The following is a 19,308-nucleotide window of genomic DNA, read 5'->3' as shown; positions in this document are numbered from 1 at the left end:
TTCTCTACCTATTATTAGACTTCTTCTTTCAATACCGTTTTTATATAATCAGCTACATACGTGAGAGGGACCCCGTGAAAACGCACCAAACCTATCAACATCTTCGTTGATAAAATGGAGGAAACGCTCCCCTATCAGAATACGAGGTTCCTCTTATTAAAGTTGGGCATCGTAGTATGTAGTCTTTCCTAGCATGTGAACTCGAGTAAGGCACCAAAGCGAATATGGGGTTATTATTTTTTCTCCAAAGATTCAAATCACACTACTGTTAAAACGCCGTCGTCATCATACAGTAGCGGCAGAGCATCTTCTTAATCTTGTTTCGTGTTTATTATTACTTCTACAAATAGCACCTTTGCAGAGCGTCCTACTTCGAGCACCAGACGATTCCAATCTATGCATCCATGGCACAAGGCCATTTCATCTATCTTCATATCTATTCGAAGGCTTGATTTGAGGGCTCACTCTTGATTTTTAATGCTTCGTCCTGTCCAGCCTGTGCGTTCTTGTAGCCCACCGATGTACACCGTTCTGTGGGTTTTCCTGTTGAACTTCAGGAGCATCATACTTTTTTCTGCTTTTACATCTTCTTCAAGGTGCTGCACATACCATTACCTAGTTATTCAAGCAAATTCTGTATCTACGTTTTTAGAGTGGACGTACAGCTCTCTCTGCCTTGACTTAAACCCAAACGCCTATCGGGTGCGTCTGCGTAGGTGACGCCATCTCCTGGCCGAGTTGGCGAGGTCCTTTAGGCGGTACCTTTCTTCGAGACGAACCACCGTGACCGCGCATTAATGAGTGGGCCCCTGCGCCCCCCGCGCCGTTGCCAGTCCAGATACCTCCTAGAAAGCCTTCTGCACCTTCAGCCAGCTCTTCTGGATTTACCATGGATAGCCCTGTGGATAGACAAGAAGGTTGGCATTAAGACAGAATCAAACTGAGGTTCTACTTTGAATGGATTTCAGACAAGGAGATAGAATTGCTTAATTGTGAAAAAGACGGTAACATATTGATCTGTCTATATATGTATATGTTTAATAGTTAACAAGACCAAATACACAGCTTAGATACATAATAGTTAAGTTATATGAGCGACATATTTACAATAGAGGTTAGAAAAAAAAACCTTCTGTATGCATGTATGACAAACTATCGGTGGTGTCGTACATTGACATTTGTTACTGTAAAACAAATTTTTCTCTACTAAAATAAACTATTTACAGCTCGAATTAACTACAGTTGCCTCCATGTACTCCTCAAAGGAAGTACTCAGTTGGCTTAATAGACAGAGAAAAGAATTCGTATCATACTTTAGCGAACACGTGTGAATTAATTCTCAAAGTTGAACATTGAGATTTAATGCTTTGAATACCTTTGAGGTTCTCCATTTTGAGCTGTTCCGCTAATTGGTTAGCCTGTCTGTGGACCTCTTCGATTTCCAGCTGAAGCGAAGCAACGATTTCCCTATGCTTCTCATCCAGTGGAAGGTCTTGAGAGGGCGTGGCCACCATATCCAGTGCGCGGGTTACTAGGTCACACTCACGAGACATGTAGGCCTGTAATGGTGGACGTATTACCAGCAATAACAAGTAACATTACAAAGACAAATTAGTTTTAGAAATAAACGGAAAAAAAAAAAAAGAAAAAAAAAAGCTATTTGATAGTTTTCGCTAGTGATAGTTAGTATAGTAAGGAAAACAATAATAGTAACCGCTTTATATATATACTTACCTCTGTGTCATGTGCCAGTCGTTCGATCTTAGCTTTCGTTGCATAGATCTCTGCATGCAACGAAGCTTCTTCTTTTTGAGCGAGTCCAAGGCGCGTTTCGGCCGCCGTCAGCCGTCGGTCGAGATCCTGACATTCTGGATAAATCGCCCCGTGTTCTCGTTCGCGATTCTCAAGGTTCGATTCGAGTGTGGCAATCTCGCGATCCATCTCTTCCAGCTTTGCCGTCTACACAAAAAAAAATCACAAATAATGAAACGTCATCTTCTAGCACGGATGCTATCCATTTTTGCATTCATCATATTCGTTAACCTTTTTCGTTTAAACAAAAGCTGTTTATAGATGATTTGAGGAACCATCGCTGCTTAAACCAGCTTGCGCAGCCACAACGCGGCCGATTAGGTCACCGATGGACAATTCTCATATGGCGTGAAGAGGCCGCGGCATAAGCTTATTGGCCCGTGAAAATTGTTTCCTTTAACAACGTATATGGGTTGTTGCTATCATCGTATTTTCCTTGTCTGAAATGAAATAGAATACTAAGGGTATGAACTTCGAAAGTTTCGAAACATTTCATAAGTTGCTCGTACGTATATATTGCCAGAAGAGGAGGTCGGCGGCCAACCTAGTCATCAGTCGTCTAAATCAATGGCGGAAGATTTGCACGTACGCAAGCTGATATTTCGATGTGGCTCATAATTGAAAATTAATCTAATTGGAAAGAACGTCAGTATTTCGAAAAAGCGCAATTTGTCGTAGAGATATTTTGTGCCGAACGTACTTTTTTGATCTAGGCAAAAATTGGACGCGCACAGAACTGCACACAAGTCTTACGATGTTAATTTACGGAACCATAATTATACGACAGGCTAATGATTGGAGTTATTTAGCACGCTCAACATAAATACACAAGACTTACAAAAAGCAGAAGACCGGAGAAGTTAAAACAAATAAAGGGTTTTAGACATATATTTATACAGGGTCTCGACATATATTCAAATGAAGACATTTTCCATTTAACTTCAAAACGTTTAACTCAAGGTCTCATAAATAACTTTCGAAAGTTTGATTTTTAATTTAGCGGATACATTGACAATAATAATAACCAATGGCTGATTTGGCATAGATGGCCTAGTGAGAGTCTTGCTAAAAGTAAGAGTAAAAGAAAACCTGAAAGATGCAAAAAGATCCAAAAATCTAACATTGAAAGGACCCAGTTAGTAATGAGTATCCTCTTTGCGAATAGGCCTCAACTTCTGTGCCAAAATTAGAGATTCATCAGAAATGCCCTCTTGCGTAATTTTAATCCAGTTAGGGGGCATCTTTAGACTGACCCTTACCAATTATCGTCCGCTTTGCCATATATAGATCGATTTCAAATTTTTGAAAGCCGCAGTGTAACCGGTAAGACTGTAAATCGCTCATTTTAAATAACCAAAGAAACTAACAGCTTCGAAGGGGATTCTTTACAATATATGAATACTCGTTTGTAATCTAAACAGTAACGCTATACCTCTGGCACAATAAGTACGTGGTTTAGCTCTAGCAAAAACGCTCGTTTTCTCTTGCGAACAATTATAAAGTGAGGGCACACCCGCTTTCATAAGCAGCCAAGCAAAGCATGTCCTAATTCGCCATAAGCATCCCGTGTGTTTTGAAAGAGGGAGTGGTTTTTATTGATTTTCCTAAAAGGACACTCTGACCGAGGAAAGTTTGAGCAAATGATAGAAAGCTTTTCTCGGGCTAGGATAGTAGTTGTTCAACATTTTCAAGAAACAAACGAGCATTCACGATTGGGTCTGGATGCACACTGATTTACGGACGAGGCCTTATTACGTTATGTGACAAGTGCTTAGTTGACTAAAAAAAAAAAAAAAATAGCACGATTCCTTTTTAGCGGTAATGTTTCGAATACTTTGCTAGCTCATCGCCTACGTTCCCACAACGGGACGTCACAATACAGAATGCTCTAAGCACGATGTGAGTGGACCACTACTACTTGTATCGAAGATCGAATCATTCAAGTGACTCGTGCTCGACAATTCGTCGACCTGATGGTATACATTTAACGCATACTGATCAATGTCTCTTTTTCATCTTTATGAAAAATTTATTCATGCCTTCCTCGATACGTTCCACGAATCTGCCCCTGAATGCGAGGTGAAAACCATTTATTTTGAGCATTTATGCTATAGGACGAAGGCGCATTTAAAGCAACACTTTTGTTTTAATCTTTGCTGACCTTGTTCTTGATTCTGACTCCACTCCTATCTTAGTTTTCAGTTTCCAACATTTATTCGATTTTGCTAGCAAATCAATTCTCGAACCATTCCTACAAGGTCAAAAAGTAAAAAGACGGAATTTGAACAACTTTAATTATCCTCTCGTTCTTTTATTTCTCTCCCTTTTAATATCTCTTATCATTCATGTGTTGGCCGCACTCTGTGCTTCCTTAACATTCCACATAATTCCCTGAAGTTGCCAAGTTACCATTCATGGGCCCCTTTTTACCTGTAGATTTAGCTTTTCTTGTTGCGTCCGAATCAGTAGATCAAGATCAGCGGGCCGTCGCCTGCAGGAGGAGCGGATCGCCTGTTCGTAAGGCGGTGGGACAAGTCCCATCCGTCCGGAAGACAACGCGTTCGGACCTGTTGAGCGACTTTCCCGTCCTCTTCCGTCGCCGAAACGTCCACTCGTGCTGACAACGCTGCCGTCCACGTTATCGCCACCTCCACGTACTTCGACGGTAACCAGACTGCCACCGGTGGATTGACCGTTCAGAGTTACAACGCTCACTCCTCGGCGGTGGTTGTTATCGGTTAACCCAGAATGACTATTAGAGCCGAACGCGGGCAAACCTGGATAAGAGGGGCGAGTTATGTAAATCCAGGGAGGAAAAAGGGAAGAAACCACGAACCGCCTGAATCGAAATTAAATGTACTGGTCATCGACTAAATTGAATGAAAAAGTGGTCGAGGAATCGATTATATATGTGGGCTCTAGAAGCGGATTGGAATGTTTACTTGTGCGTGATGATTAGGCTTTCGGATATAGTTGAGTAGTATCAAAATTACTAAATAATGTGTAAGCGTTGAGTTTTTTTAAGAAGAAGTTATTCTCGCTTATCAAAGTAATTGACGCGTAGCGTACGAACATTCGAGTAGATGCACTCAACTGACCAAAGCAAGCCATTAACTTAAATGAAATAGTGTTTTGGTTTTCCGATACTGCCGTGATGAATTTTTTAAGACAAGCTATTCACATGATCCATTTCTTATTGCATCACCAGTTCATTGTCGGAAATCAACAAACCGCACTAAAGGTAAGCACTCGGAATGTACGTTCTAACGCGTCTAAAGCGGTGCAGAAGAACCATTTTAATATAATAACTCTATAAACACCTATGGGCCTTAATTTCAAATCTAAATAAAGACATATCTTTTGCAATGCTCCTTCAGTTCCTAACGTAAAACTAAACAAAAAATCATAAAATTTATTAACCTAGCAATTATCAAAAACTAGATACGGATCGCATAGATTACCAGCAATTCTAGCAACTCCACCACTGTAACACTGAATACCTTTATACGTTCATAAGATACATCATGATATTATGAGATCGTCTGTGAATTGTTCTTAATAGAGTATTACAATTTTCAGCATTAGATGTTAAGAATGTATAAAAATATGATCGTGGTTGTTATAGGTATATTTTAGCTTACTGCGGACTATTTGAAAAGAGTTCAGGGATGTTTGTATATCTGTATGAGTTTAGTAATATCATACCTGGAGCCTTATTAAGAGTTCGGACATAGTGTGTCGGTTGCTGCCGCTGTTTTGGACCGGAATGATCCTGAATGTGTGACTGATATTGAGCTTGACTAAAGTTCTGCTGATGTTGTGCTTGTTGTTGCGTGCTCCGAATATGTGGCGGCGCTTGTTTCTGCTGCTGCTGCTGCTGCTGCTGCTGTCTCTGAAGATGATTTTGCGTCTGCAATTGTTGATGTTTTTGTAGCTGCTGCAGTTGCTGCTGATGCTGTTGAGACTGAATTTGCTTCTGTTTATTATAGATGAAATGTTGTTGTTGTTGTTGTTGTTGCTGTGATTCATGATGCTGCGATGGCTGTGTTTGCAGTGATTGCTGCGCTGGTTGCTGTTTTGTCTGGAGAGGCTGATGGTGGCCATGCTGCTGGGATGGATGCTGTTGCAACTGGAGCTGGTTTTGTCCGTCGTGTAGCTGTTGTGCGTGTTGCTGTGAATGCCGATGGTTCTGTGAGTGCAACGTCTGCTGCTGTTGTTTATGCTTCTGTTGTTGCTGATGTTGTTCGGCCGTGGATACCCCGCTCAGACCTAGCTGCCCTAATCGGGCGGTGGCGACTTCAACCCGCCCAACCGGCGCATGACCTCCGCCTGCAACGCCACTCCCGGTAGCAGACGAACTGACAGCTGTCGCCGGTGAGGGAGCAGCTTGTGAGGTTGGTGGCACCGTTCTTGGGGGCGCCGTCTGCGGTTTAAGCAAAGGCGCTGACTTCGCCTGACGTCGAAGCGCTGTCTCGATAGCGGCTGACCGCAGCTGCACATGCGTGACACCAGGCTTGAGCGGAATACGGCCGAAAGACGAGGGTGAATTTTCCGGTATCGGAGCTGCGGGTCTGCAAGGCAACAGGGGGCCAAATAGAATGTCAGTTAGTTGATAAGTTAATGGGACAGGTGTTATAAGCGTGAAACTATAAAAAACATGAAAGAGCACCTGGTTGGTTACCGCCCTGATGGGGAACGGTTGAAAGGTCTCAACACTTCAAGGTTTTCGAAGACTATAAAATCATATCGAGTTTTACGTTTGCTACTACTTTTCGCTAGGCATTTCCGCAGAGGGCTGGTTACCAATGGCACGAAACTAAACGCGTTTAGGTTCGAATCCGAACCTAGACCAACTAACATGTCCCTAAGTTATATAAACACGTTATTCTTGCACGATCAAAAATATTTGTTAGCTATAAAGGCTTCATCGGCCCTCTTCTTGAAACTGGTGAGACGTTAATGACGGTAAGTTCATTTAAAATCATTAATAAATTAATCCATATATATGAAGTATTTGGTCACACTGGGTAAAATTGTCTGTGGAGTTTCCGTCACAAAGTCGAATACCTAAGCACACTCAAAGGAAACAATCTAAACAGCCATGCTATACGGCTCAAACCATTGGTGGGTCAAAAATCTCATCTTTCCCTGAGCCGTTGAGTACGTTCACCCGAAGCTACCTGCTTTCGTCTAAGTGTTAATTTCGTGTGTTGGTATTTACTTTTTTGATTACCGTTTACTTCGGGAAGTATGAGCTCTCATAGACAGTCTACTCAAGTGTTGTACGTAGTTTAAATGGTCACCACAGAACGAGTAGGTTCCGTGAAGTCAAGCGCACATTGACATCGAGTTTAGTACTCGCCCATTACGACCGAACACTTCCTATCACCGTTACATTGAGCATGAACAATTACGATCTAAACGCCATAATTTGACGGTACCGCTGTGTTTCGAGTTCTACGTTCGGTATCGTCGTTCAACATTCCATCAGATGACTGGTTCCCAGTACGAAACGAAGTGTGTCAGTGGTCGGGTTCGAATCTAGACCACAACGGGTTCCTAAAGATTAGCAGGCAAATACATTCCCTACTATGCTACTACCGAGATAATTTGATGCTACATAGTCGTCGTTAGTAATGGGTCACCGTTCTACCTGGGTACAATTTTGCGTCGAATGTTAAACTTACAATTTGATATGACTGACACGCTTTTTCGTTTATTTTATAAAACAGCGGGCTAAGGGAAAAATGCAAGACTTGAGTTCAATATCTCTTAAATTCTGGAGCTTCGTATTTGCCCGTGGCCTTCTGGGAGCCCCACTCAACGCGACGACCTTGTCTGTCTTAACTTGCACAAGGCGAAAACTATGCAACCTACCCGCTGCATCAATTATCCAGGCGTCTAAAGTCCTTGCCGAGTATACTAGGATAGTTACTGTGAAGAGATCACATTGCCTTTTGCTCGATAAGGTAGGCCTTGCGCCCACAACAAGTGCCCAATTCACGTCTGATAGCCTGTTGCGTCAGCTAGTTTCACGCACTTGATCGTATCGGCACGTTTCGCTAGAAAATTCCGGGTACAACTTTTTAGGTAAGAACGCCTGAAAGCGTTCACCGCGAAATGCTGCAAAGATAAGCAGATATGCCGAAGCTTTGGCATGCACGACACTATGTGGCTGGAAGAACCCTTGCTTGCTTGATGCAAGCATAATATTAATTGTACAGTCTTGCAGCCCATCCAGCGGGGTCGCGCTTACGTCGCGATTTTGCCTGACTAAAACAAGCCTAAGGCTGTTTACAATAATGGCTTGAAAACAGTTCCGTTGACGTTTTCATATCACGGACTTCGGAACGGGCGCTGGGGTAGGTTTGAAAAAACCTCAGCAGAGCGCCTGGAAAAGGTTCCCTTTCATTGCCACTTTTTCTTCAGATATAAAAATGAATATATTGTTTATTTAATGTAATTATCATTGATCGCTGGTCGTTTCCAAGCGCCTTTCCCGAGTACGTGTCAGGTGTTGGTAGGCTGAGGTGGGTTATGTTAGAATAAATATACTGACTGAACCTATGCTGAAGTCGTCATTCCGAGCCACAACGCTGACATCTGGGGACTCTTTAGTCTTATCCTTCAACTGTTTGCCCGCGTGCGCCGTTGCAGATTTATGCATACAACGGACTTACTGATCACTTCAGTTTGTCAGCGGATACGTAGGAGAGGAAAGCAGCGGGATTGATGTTTTTTTCATGAGTCTCGCTGTGTGTGACTCTCAAGGAAATTAGCTATCCTTTCTGCCATTATTACAGCCATGATATAGATCTTGGCCCAAACGTGCTCGCCAGACTGGATTTCGATCATGATATCAGTCAACTAACACTAATCTAAATAGGGATACCAAAAAATTGAATCAAATAAGCTGTATTGTATGTGCTGTTGGCGGATGATATCTGCCCTATCCTAAGCAGCGGTTTAGCTGATTATAGAATAGTGATATTTGCATTCGTTTGTATAAAACAAATCGCTGAAGTAATGCTGTATTGTATATATATATATATATATATGGGTAACGTCATGCAGTTAGAGACTAAAGCTGATACTTAAAAACCGAAAACGGCTACGTAAAAGTATATTTTGTATGTATTGAACTGAATAGAATAACGCCTTTCCTCAGACACCTAAGCTGTGTAGCAAATTCGTTAAAAGTGCCATGAAAGAGCCTGTGAATTTTATATGGCAATTATAATAATTTTAGTACGCGCAACGGATTCCCTAGGAATGGCACATATCAAATAGTCTTTTTGCGAAACCTGTCAATGAACGAATACTACTCCTAAGCTTAGTACACCAAATGCCATGTGAAATAACCAATTATTTCTAATATCATTAGACATTACAGGGCTGTGTCGGTACCTCCCGTAGTCTCGATTTCGTGCGGTTAATGGCCATTGACTCATAGCACGACATCAACTAGTTCGGCATCGGTGGAACTACTGCAGAACTCGATTTCCTAATTCTCTTGCTATTTTTTCTACAGTTCCTTTCTTGCTTGTTATTTAAATCGTACTTCCTTTTCAAGCAGTACACCACAACATCCAGAAAACGCTGCTGTTACTAATTCGTCGCCATCTACTTCCCCTCTGACTGATCACCTTGAACCCTTCTTAACGCTGACCCGATCACAAGCTTAACTTCTGCTACCAGATGTAGCTTTTTGCAAGCTTTCCTTCTTCCGATTCTACCTAATACCGTGTTCGTTTTAGTCCCAAGTACACTGAATGAAAGTGGGGTTCGACATCTGTGGTCTTCAGGTAAATTCTGTCTCCTGCACAGCGATAGGAAAAACGCACACTAGTAACCACTAAAGAACTCATTGGTAGCATTAGTCTTAGCTAGGACATTGCTGCTACTAGCCGTATGGCGAGCCGGCTGCTGATGTTTCGGTTCCACTACCTCCTGGTGATATCCGTTGTGAGCCACACGCTTCCAAAGCCTTACGGTGGCAGCCCTCATGTTTTTCTTCACACCGACTGCGGTCGTTCGCTCATATTGCGTCGGGCGACCTAAAAGGCCGCTCCTTGTTGCCACTGTGGGATTATTATGTTACAATTATTTACTGCCTTATAAGTTGCCCGCTCTTTTTTCTGGAGACAGAGAGAGAGAGATTTCTCTAGACAAGAATGGCGCTAGAGCGTGAGAGAAACCGAAGGTAATTAATGAAATGCTTTTATTGATTCTTCGAAACAGAAACGATTGGCCTGAGCCTCCGTCAAGGACTAGATCTAAGTTCGACTTTTTTCGCTTAGTTTCGTACTTGTCGTTTGAGGAATCTGCGGACTCCTCCGTACGGTTCTGTGCTGAGATAGAAGTGCAGTTCAGCTAATCGTACCATACGCGGAATAAGTTTAGTAGGCTGGCGCAACGTAAACATAACCCTGCCTCCCCAAACACAGGCCGGAGCCCTTGAGAATATGTCACTTCATCAGAGTGGCTGTGCTGCGCTGCGACCATTTTAGGCAGCAAAAAGAACATGAGCTCGCTATGCGAGTTTCCGCTGTTGCAATAGACCTGAGTATCCTGCAGCTCTTTAAGCAAGTTGCGGTGAGAGCAAACGGTTACTAAAAGGTGGGGGCAGGATGGGCTTACAGAGAAACCTATTTTTCATACACCGTTTCAATCGAAGATCACTGCACGTTGCTTTAGTCAACTATTATTGGCAGAGATTAACGTTCAGTACGCCCAAACCACCTGGTAAACCTATTTTTCAATAGGAATGGCTCAGAGTCTCAACCGTGCCAATCCGATCCTCGTGGCTCGTCCCGCATCCATTAACATGCTGCACGTCCATAACGGTTGAGCAGGGATTCCTATATCGGCCAGTCAGAGTAGAATGGTCGAAATATCTTTAAGAGCGCGAGCGGTGAGCAGCCAATCTAATGTGGCAAAAATCGTCGCCGAATGTTCACTCTTTGAATAAGTCTCAGTGATGAAAGCGCGGGAAAGAAATGAACCGGCTATTTATAACGCCTCACGGCGTGCAGGGAGGATAAATAGAATGGAGATGGCCATATTGTGATTAAACATCCAATTTTAGCCACGAATCTCAATTGTTTAGATGGTGATGAACTCATCTGCCAAACTCATCTATTCGGATTTACATTTGATGGATGAATATCGCTCGACTTCACCGTATAGTTGTCTCGTTGCTTGACCGTGCTACCCCTTTACGCTTCCCCCTGCTTATTGTTTTTAAGGCGGAACCTGGGCCTTAGTCTATTCGATAGCAGATTTTACGGATGGACATCTTTTCCAGAGATCAAATTTATCAAAACTTTCTCGTCCAGACAAAGCGCCATAATACATTTGTTTCTGCATTATCACTTTGGGGAACAGACGGTTGATTTATAACTGCTGGATGCTTCGCTCATGTGGCTTCATCTCATAAGAATGATGATAATCTTAATGACGATCATTGCTTGGAATCTTCATTGTTTTCTAGTTCCTCCATACTCGTGATCGGCATTGTCGCCGCATTGCCAACAATAACGATAAAACTTACAATTTTCTGAGTAGTATAAACGATTAGTAGTATTTAATTAACAACAGTACACGACCGGCTCAATCACCTGGTTTCCATTGCCGTTCATCTCTGCTGTGTAGCTTCAGCACCAAGCCAAAATGTTTAATATGATTGCGCATACTGGGAAACACCTGTGTCATTTTTGAGTGTTGCCGCTTTCTGTTGTGGGTTATCGCCTTTATAGCCATCCCCATCATTACCGCATTGCAAAAGCTTTATGATAATGATGACTCGAGCGTTAACAGCAGCGGTGGCCGGAGGCGTCAACATGGCTTTGCTTCAGTGGTCGCCCATCCGCCCAACGCTAGACGCCGAATTTTTAACCTTATTTTTGTTCCTTATCGCACTGGCGCCAGCAAGCATTCGAAACCCTATACGTAACACACATGAGCTTCGTTCCTGTTATCTCCAACAGGAAATTATTTACCGCACGTCGTTACTTTTCATCGAGTTCCGCGAATGTACCTTAAATATTTTGCATACGGAGGTGTCTCAGAACGATAGATAATCTAAAATGGTCCACTAACAAGTGGCGCCCGGCTGTAGACTACTATAGCTACTGCGCTTTTATAAAAAAGAACAATGCTAACTAACTGAGATAAAATAAGGAAAAAGTCACAAACGTAAGGAAAAATAAAAATGGAACCAACAGGCATCGGAGCAGGCTAAACCCCAGGGCGCCCATCAGAATTAGGCAAGAGAGGGGCGAGCAGCTAAGTACTGTAGTACCAACAACGGCCACGTCGAAAACAGCGGTATCGACGACAGAGAGTCTATGAACTGCTCCTATCCGTAATGCACCTGCTGCGGTCAAGAAGTGGCACTAGCCAAGAGTGGCTGGCAGCAGTGGTGGTGCTATTATGAGTAACTGCGAACAATGCCGGGTATAGCGCAAACTATCAGCTGGTCCTCTGAATCTTGGTATGCCTTTTGATCGTCAGTCGTACCATTCCTCAACATTCCCCTCAATAGGATGCTCACTACTCGATTGCATAGCACATCGACCCAGACCCGGAGCGCCTGCGCCCAAAAACGTCTCCATTTTCTCCTGTCTCCAATCTCTCCTGTTTACGTCGTGAATCTCATTGCCTTTACTACCTATTACATCTTACCTAGGGATAAATTATTGTGCCTGTCGTGGTAGCAATCTTTGCAGACGATATCGGCTGAACCGCCTACATGGCCAGCTCTTCTTATGAGGTTGCTTCTCTTTGGTACTCGTTACGTGCTACTTGGGTGCCTAAGCTTTTGTGCCACATGATGGGAAAAAACAGAAAGCCCGAGAGTAGTGAGAGCCATTGAGACAGCTGACCGGTCTTGCTTTCCCACTGCTCCTGCTATAGCTAGAAAAAACTAAGAAGTTTGTTTGATAGCTTTCGTTGCTTTCTCCATCCATTTCCACGGTGATAAGATAGACTTTTGCCACAGGCCATACCATTTCGCTTAGACTTACACGTCTTCCAATAGCGGAATACCTTCCTGTAAGCTACATCTTGTGTTCTTTTTCCTTTTTGACGTCCTTTGTTTATTCCAGTACGGTGTAGGAAAGCTGTCAGCTTTTCTTCCGCATCCTTCAGGCTACCGTGCAATCGTCTGATCACTACAAGCCCATCTTGTAGCTCATACAGTCATTATCTTTAGGAAAGGCTGCGGGTCGTGTTTCCTCAGGAATGAGAACAGATAGAAGTGAACGTCTAGCGATGAGATGCTGAACGTATGAAACGCCGAGAGGCAGTAGAAATAAAGTATAGAACAAACAAGTCTCCAGATAAGAGATTCCTATAGAGTTGATTGATTGTATAGTCTCGTCTGGATCGCCCGCATGGTTCCTATCGCATCCGATCACTCTAGACTAAATTTTAGTTCTTTCTGCATTTGTGCACTTTTCATTTTCCTACAATCAGCCGTCGCTCGTTTGTTCGTATTCCGCATTGACATTTCGTCATTTCTCATCCAGCCAAATGCAGATCTTTTCTTGCTTGACCCCTCGTCGTCGGTCGCAAACTGCAAATATCATCGCGAACATTCTGTGGTAATAGCGTCAGCGATAGGATAGATTGCAAGAAGAAGCTACCTAAGAAGGCAAAAATGGTAAAGGAAGTGCTAGAAGTAACAAAAATATGAGAAAAATACCACGAGAAGGAAGAATGTCACGTGTTATACATGTTCTTCCTACGACGAGTAGTACCTCCCACGCAAAAGAAAATTTATGCATTCCCTCCTTTACCACGACCGTAGTAAGCTGCTTGGTAGGAATGTCCAATGTTGCATAAACTCCTGTAAGTTCTCTGTGCCTGCGTCGGTTCAAGCCCGGAAGTCTGCGTCGCAGCAATCATTTCTTTTTTCGCCATGAATCTCGATTGGTGACCCAGTTTGGCTCATATGAAACCAGGAGGACATAGTCTTTGCCGGGACGGCTCGGCTGCCTCTTATATCGCCCGTCATGGTTTGCTCCGTGTGTCTGTCTGTGTCTGATAGGGGCAACACAGGTGTTTCTGTCCGCATCCGTTTCCAGATAAGAGGGAGCGGAAGATGAGGAGAAACGAAAAGCAACTTCAACCTGAGTTTACATGTAGTTCGCCCAAGGCTTTGTTCGCTTGTCGCCGTTGGTCTGTTCGACTAAGCAGCTGCCGTCTCTTAGTGCTTCTTTGAGCGTTTGCTACTTGTTCCCGCTGCTACTATGACCGCGGTTACTGCTGGTGTTCCGTTGTTCATGTTGTCGTTGGTGTTCATAGCTGGCTTTTCTTTCTGTTTTATGAGGTTTCTCTGTGCTCGTCTTCGCTTAGTTTTCTTTCTGGCCTCATCGCAGTTTTTACTCTGCTCTGTCCGTTCTACCGTTTGGCGTATTGTGTGATGTTGTCTTTCTGCTCGTGAGCTTTACTCTGCTTTAGCTGTTCTCTCGAGCTGCATAAAGTACTTCTTTTTTTTTGGGCTGTCGATGAGTCTATCTTGGTTGTCCTATTCGCTTCTCGTAGGGCTTCGTCCATATCCCTTCCTGTTTCTGGGACGCTAGCGGCGTATTCCGTGCATTAGATTAGAAAGCACAGATCGGGAAATCGAGCGCAACTCGAAAAAAGGAACAAGGGCTTAAAATTCAGCTAGTGCTGGCGCCGGGCAAGAATCTCGTAGCATGTCTAGGCAAGCGGATTTGTCGGCTCGGAGCCACATCTGACGTAGAGCGACGGCCATGACAGAAGAGGAACGAGACGGATACAGTTTCTACAGGGTGTCGCCGGCAAAATTTGCCATGGCCATTTTCTTTTAGTTCGTTACTTCCTTCGCACTCTTTGCTTGCTTTGGGGAGATCTAGTTTCGCGAACCCAACTCCCGATATGTAATAGCGTATTCGTTCCATTCTCTATTTTTACCTTCGATCCTAATGCCACTCTGCAGCCAATCTTTGTTTCCGAGGAAATTGTAACTATACTATCCACTCACACAAAACAGGGTCGTGCCACTCGACGCCGTCACACATCCAGCCCGCCACGCGTTCTCTAGCTAGAGCTTCTTGAAAATCCAACGTATCTCCATTTGCATGGCATGAAAAAGCTGAGCTTCAGAACCGCCTATGTTCAGACGCGTCGTCTGATTAACGGGTGGCAGCCTTCCGCACTAGCGAGTTCTGGAACGCATGGTGGGGTTAGTGGAGACGCATGAGCGACGCAAACAGCACGACCTGGGATAACTGTCGCGTCCACTTCAATCCGGTCTCCAGTGGCAGGTGTCCCTATCGTTTTTCGCTATCGTTGCTACTGCGATGAGCTTCTCCTGCTGCTCGTCAGTCGCCCATCCGTATGTCTATCTTTGGCCATCATATTCTCTAAACCCCTTACTCAGATGGACTTTGCCGCCCTAGAAAAGGCACGATATTTCAATTCCTGGCTGGACTCTGTTTCGTTCATTCTTGCCATCACTTTTTCCTTCCCTTTTGAGTTGTCGTCGTTGGATAGCTGTTTGCTCCATGAACGTGTGGAAGATAGAAAGAGTGGGATAGGTTACTTCCACGGCCACACTTGCCGAAATTTGCTTCCTAATTCTGCATTAGTCAGGTTAGTCCGCACCAGCTGTGTGTGCTCAAAAAATAAACGGGGATGAGCACAAACATGGTCTGTGCTGAACATCACCGTAAAACAAAACAGCCCGTGTATCGACAAAATCTAGTGATCTCCGAAAATCCACTGCTGCAAAATCGGTTCTCCTGTAAATTTGTAAGTCCTTATGGATAACGGTGTAACGAGGCGCGAGAAAAGCGTTTGTTCTTCGGATTGAAGCGCTCTATATAGCCCTAGTCACTCTGATAATCCCTGGGAAGAGTTCTCTAGAAGACCGCTTCTTCCAGAAGCGCTTTTGCTGCTTCTGTTGATGCCCAATTGGTTTTTGCGAAAGGTTTTTAAGCTAATAACAGCTGGTAAACGTTTGTTACGCCATTGTTAACGTTTGTTAGCATCCCCTAAAGCTGTCTCTCTAAATTTCTCCTAAGCGCAGGCGATTTAAAGGCGTTAGGTAGATCTTTTCTCAACAAAAGGAGCTGGACAATAACGGTAACGACAAAACAATAGCAAGCATTGGTTAACGACTCGGTCCCGAAAGTGGCGCTCAAAGCGGCCGCGTCGAAAGGAAGTCTCGATTAAAATATAGGCCACTATCTTTATCATGCCAAGTCCTTCTAAATTCCCTTCATCGAATTTTCGCTTTATTGTTTTGCGCATGTGTACGACGCCAGCCCCGCTCTGCTCTTGTGTATTGCCCCCTATCAAGACACCTCTATCCATGAAACTATCTTGAAGCTAACACGTTCACGTCGACCCGCCACTACATTTATGACCGCCGCCCGTATAAAAACCAATAATAGAGGACTCAAGTGCTTGGGTTCTTCACATCTGTCCTTGTATGTACAAACATTCCCGCGCCACACATTAGCTACAAGGCCGAAGAGTAATCGAAAACAGGGACCTGCCTATTTCAACTTAGTAGGCCGTCTAACAGTCAACTCCCGGAATCTTGCACCATTACGTCCAGGTAATAATAAGCCAGGTGATCGGACACGGTACGCTTGATCCTATCCATATATCGTTTCTTTCAATGTCATAGGTTATTACAGTTCATCCCCAAGACGGGGAGCAAAAGACGGTGTTCAGGGCCCAACTAAACACATATGTCTGACGATACTTCGGGTTACTTACTGTGCGTCTACTATGCATTCGTGAGCTTGTGCTTGTAGCGACTCAGTAACTTTAGAGTAAGTAATTTAGCTTTCTAATTGCTTTCAATCAATACTCAGGATGATAATGACTGTACATGATCTAATTACAATTTTTTTTGATCCTACCGAACGACAACATGTTGAGCAAGGGTGACATTTTCGCTAGAACTATATATATATACACACATACATATCATGTCGTTAATACTACAAAACTCAGTTTGCTGGCCCACATAAAACCTTCGCATCTCATCGAAAAAAACTTAATCTTCAATCGAACGATAAACATGGCACAACTCATAAGCAAAGAGTACACTAATAGGTTGGCTGTTCCTGCCAAAAAAAAATTTATTTCGCCTACGGATCCTCGATATATGCTTAAATGTTTTTAGTAAAGACCAATTCCGCTAACGTATATGGCGATGCCTTTTGTCGACTCTAAACTAGACTGGCTTTGGTTCACGAACTTAGAATCGAAAAGGAGGAGTAGGTTACTGCTATTAGAAACAAATAGGTGAAATAATGTAGTTCAGGAAGCCCTTTTTTTTAACACAGTTAGACATCCTGTACACGAGTGAGCAGGACGCCTTTTTGGCCTTCAATTAGAAATTTGCGTTGTCAGCTGTTCAAGGTAGGTACACTCCCTGTTCAAGGACTCTGAAAACTCGATTCGACCTCGAAAAACGATGGTTTGCTAAGTACTGTGCGTGCGTACCCTATTTTCCGGACGACTGTTACCCTGAAAAGTGCAGCCGAACCTCTGTATATACTAATACAAACCAACAGACATATTGCCTATGAATGCCTAAAGTAAGATTGTAGTATATGCTTATTGAAATGCTTCTATATGCAAGGACAGTCCTATTCGAAATCTTTGAACGCATACAACGCGTTTTGTTATTTGAGTATTGAGTTCCTATGGCCATCGCAGTTGGGCAGAACAGTTTCCTTTTTTGTCAAGGCTTTAAGAGAATCAATACTAAAATATTACACACATTGACCGACTTCGTCTATCTTTTCCCATTTGCTTCCCTATCCCATCATTGTGTAGTCGATACGGAAATTGTCTCTATTTGCCTTTCAGTTCAAGTAAGTTTACGTTAGTAAATTTCAAGTCCTCAGTCATCTCTTTTCTAGGCATGAAAACGCTTACTGTCCCGTTAAATTCAATCTGGCCTACCTCTGTGATACATGTATGTAATCTTGTTTACTTATCTATTTAATCGTACCTTTAGCCCTATATACGTTTGACTCCGCATATGCCACCGTATCGATTCGTTCGTTTTCAAATTCGCGAAAACCTTCCACGTGTCGTGTGTCATATCGAACAAGCCAAATATAAAATCGCTCATAGTTTAATGTCAGAGGTTCCCTACGTCATCAACTGCAGGAGTGCTAACGTAAGTTGCTAGATCTCGTCCAGTATCTAGCCAGTCTTTCTCATCAGTAACCGCTGTAGTCTCCTCGATTTGACTCGCCTGATCATTTTTCGTAGTCACTTCCTTTTTTGCAGCCTTATGAGCCTTCGGATCCATATTCAAACGACCGCCTGCATATAGAATGTATGTGTCCTAACGGGCAAAAACTTCCGTCAGATATAGATATCGAAAAGAAACCACGAGCTGTCTATACATACAAACTCGTCCCGACGCCATTGCGGAGCCATATAGAAATATTTATTGCCTATAATTACGTATATATGTGAGAATAGCAGGGAAGCAGCTTTTTAGGCTGAGCAGCAGCAGTAAGTGGCGGTGGCAGATAGTGAAATAGCAAGCCGCTAAATTGAAATGAAAATGGCTTTCAGCTTCATACGAGACTTTGGTCTGCTTCCACATACGCGCGATATCCACGCAAAAAGCGAATTTTTCCTTGAATCTCTTTTCTCCGGAACAGGTATCTGAGTGTACGGAGTAAAGCGAAGCAAAAGCTTCGCCAGCACCCGGAGGGTTATTTAGCAAATCAACTGACTATGCAGTTAGCCATAGGCAGTAGCCATCTGAAAACGCCGCACGTTCGTTCGCCAACTACCTTAAGGCTGAGGGTTGGCGACTCCTTGGTTTAGCCTTCTCGTTATTCCCTGCTCCCTATTTTGCATTTCCCCCCGATGTACAACTGCCGTAGTGGCTAATGTTTGGTAAATGCCGACATAAGCGAAAACGGCAACGAATACGGCCCTCCTCGGTTTGTTCGTATCGTGCTCGCATGAGATACTCTGACCAAGAAGAAAGAGCCGGCTGACTGAGGTACAGATAAAGTCGATGGGCATCTTGTGTCATACTGTCAAAGCGAAGGGAAAAACGAGATCAGAAATTGGAGATCGTGCAAGGCTGGGGAAAGAATATTTTTTAGCACGAGCTACACAGGCAACTGAATTTAATTTGCAAGATTAATTATCTAATTATGACTAACAATGATAACGATCATAACTGTCTTATACGCAGCACTATCACGCACCATAAATTTGTCTTTTTGCTGTTTCCTACCCCTATCTCTAGGTATTTCTCTATCCCTTTGCGTCTGCTAACAGCGGTGTCCATTAACACTGCGCACGGTTCTAATGACGTCTCTATATCCGTTGCCCGCCTTCTTTTAAATGTTACCCTCCAATTCTTTTCTGCTTAGGCTATTGCACAACACGTAGACCTAATCTAATATAACGAAAGCGCCGTAAACCCTGCCTAAGGGTCACTTCGGTTTGGCTTGTATAAGCATAAAC

The 19,308-nt window shown here is 43.4% G+C and overlaps 1 protein-coding gene across 1 annotated transcript in view; it reads right to left on the bottom strand.

The window, feature by feature from the left end:
• Positions 1-230: 230 nt before the first annotated feature.
• The window catches only part of LOC111267271 (uncharacterized), a gene marked incomplete in the record, with an annotated part of 94,873 nt that continues 75,795 nt past the window's right edge, over positions 231-19,308 (bottom strand). Inside the window, 5 exon segments of the mRNA XM_086971243.1 lie at positions 231-899; positions 1,376-1,559; positions 1,735-1,959; positions 4,243-4,589; positions 5,518-6,383. Of these exon segments, the coding sequence (XP_086827369.1) occupies positions 682-899; positions 1,376-1,559; positions 1,735-1,959; positions 4,243-4,589; positions 5,518-6,383 (1,840 nt within the window).

Source organism: Varroa jacobsoni, unplaced genomic scaffold, assembly GCF_002532875.2.
Source record: "Varroa jacobsoni isolate VJ856 unplaced genomic scaffold, vjacob_1.0 scaffold_1166, whole genome shotgun sequence".
Classification (NCBI taxonomy): domain Eukaryota; kingdom Metazoa; phylum Arthropoda; class Arachnida; order Mesostigmata; family Varroidae; genus Varroa; species Varroa jacobsoni.
Note: the sequence above shows the minus strand (reverse complement) of the source record. Positions and strands in the feature narration are given on the sequence as shown.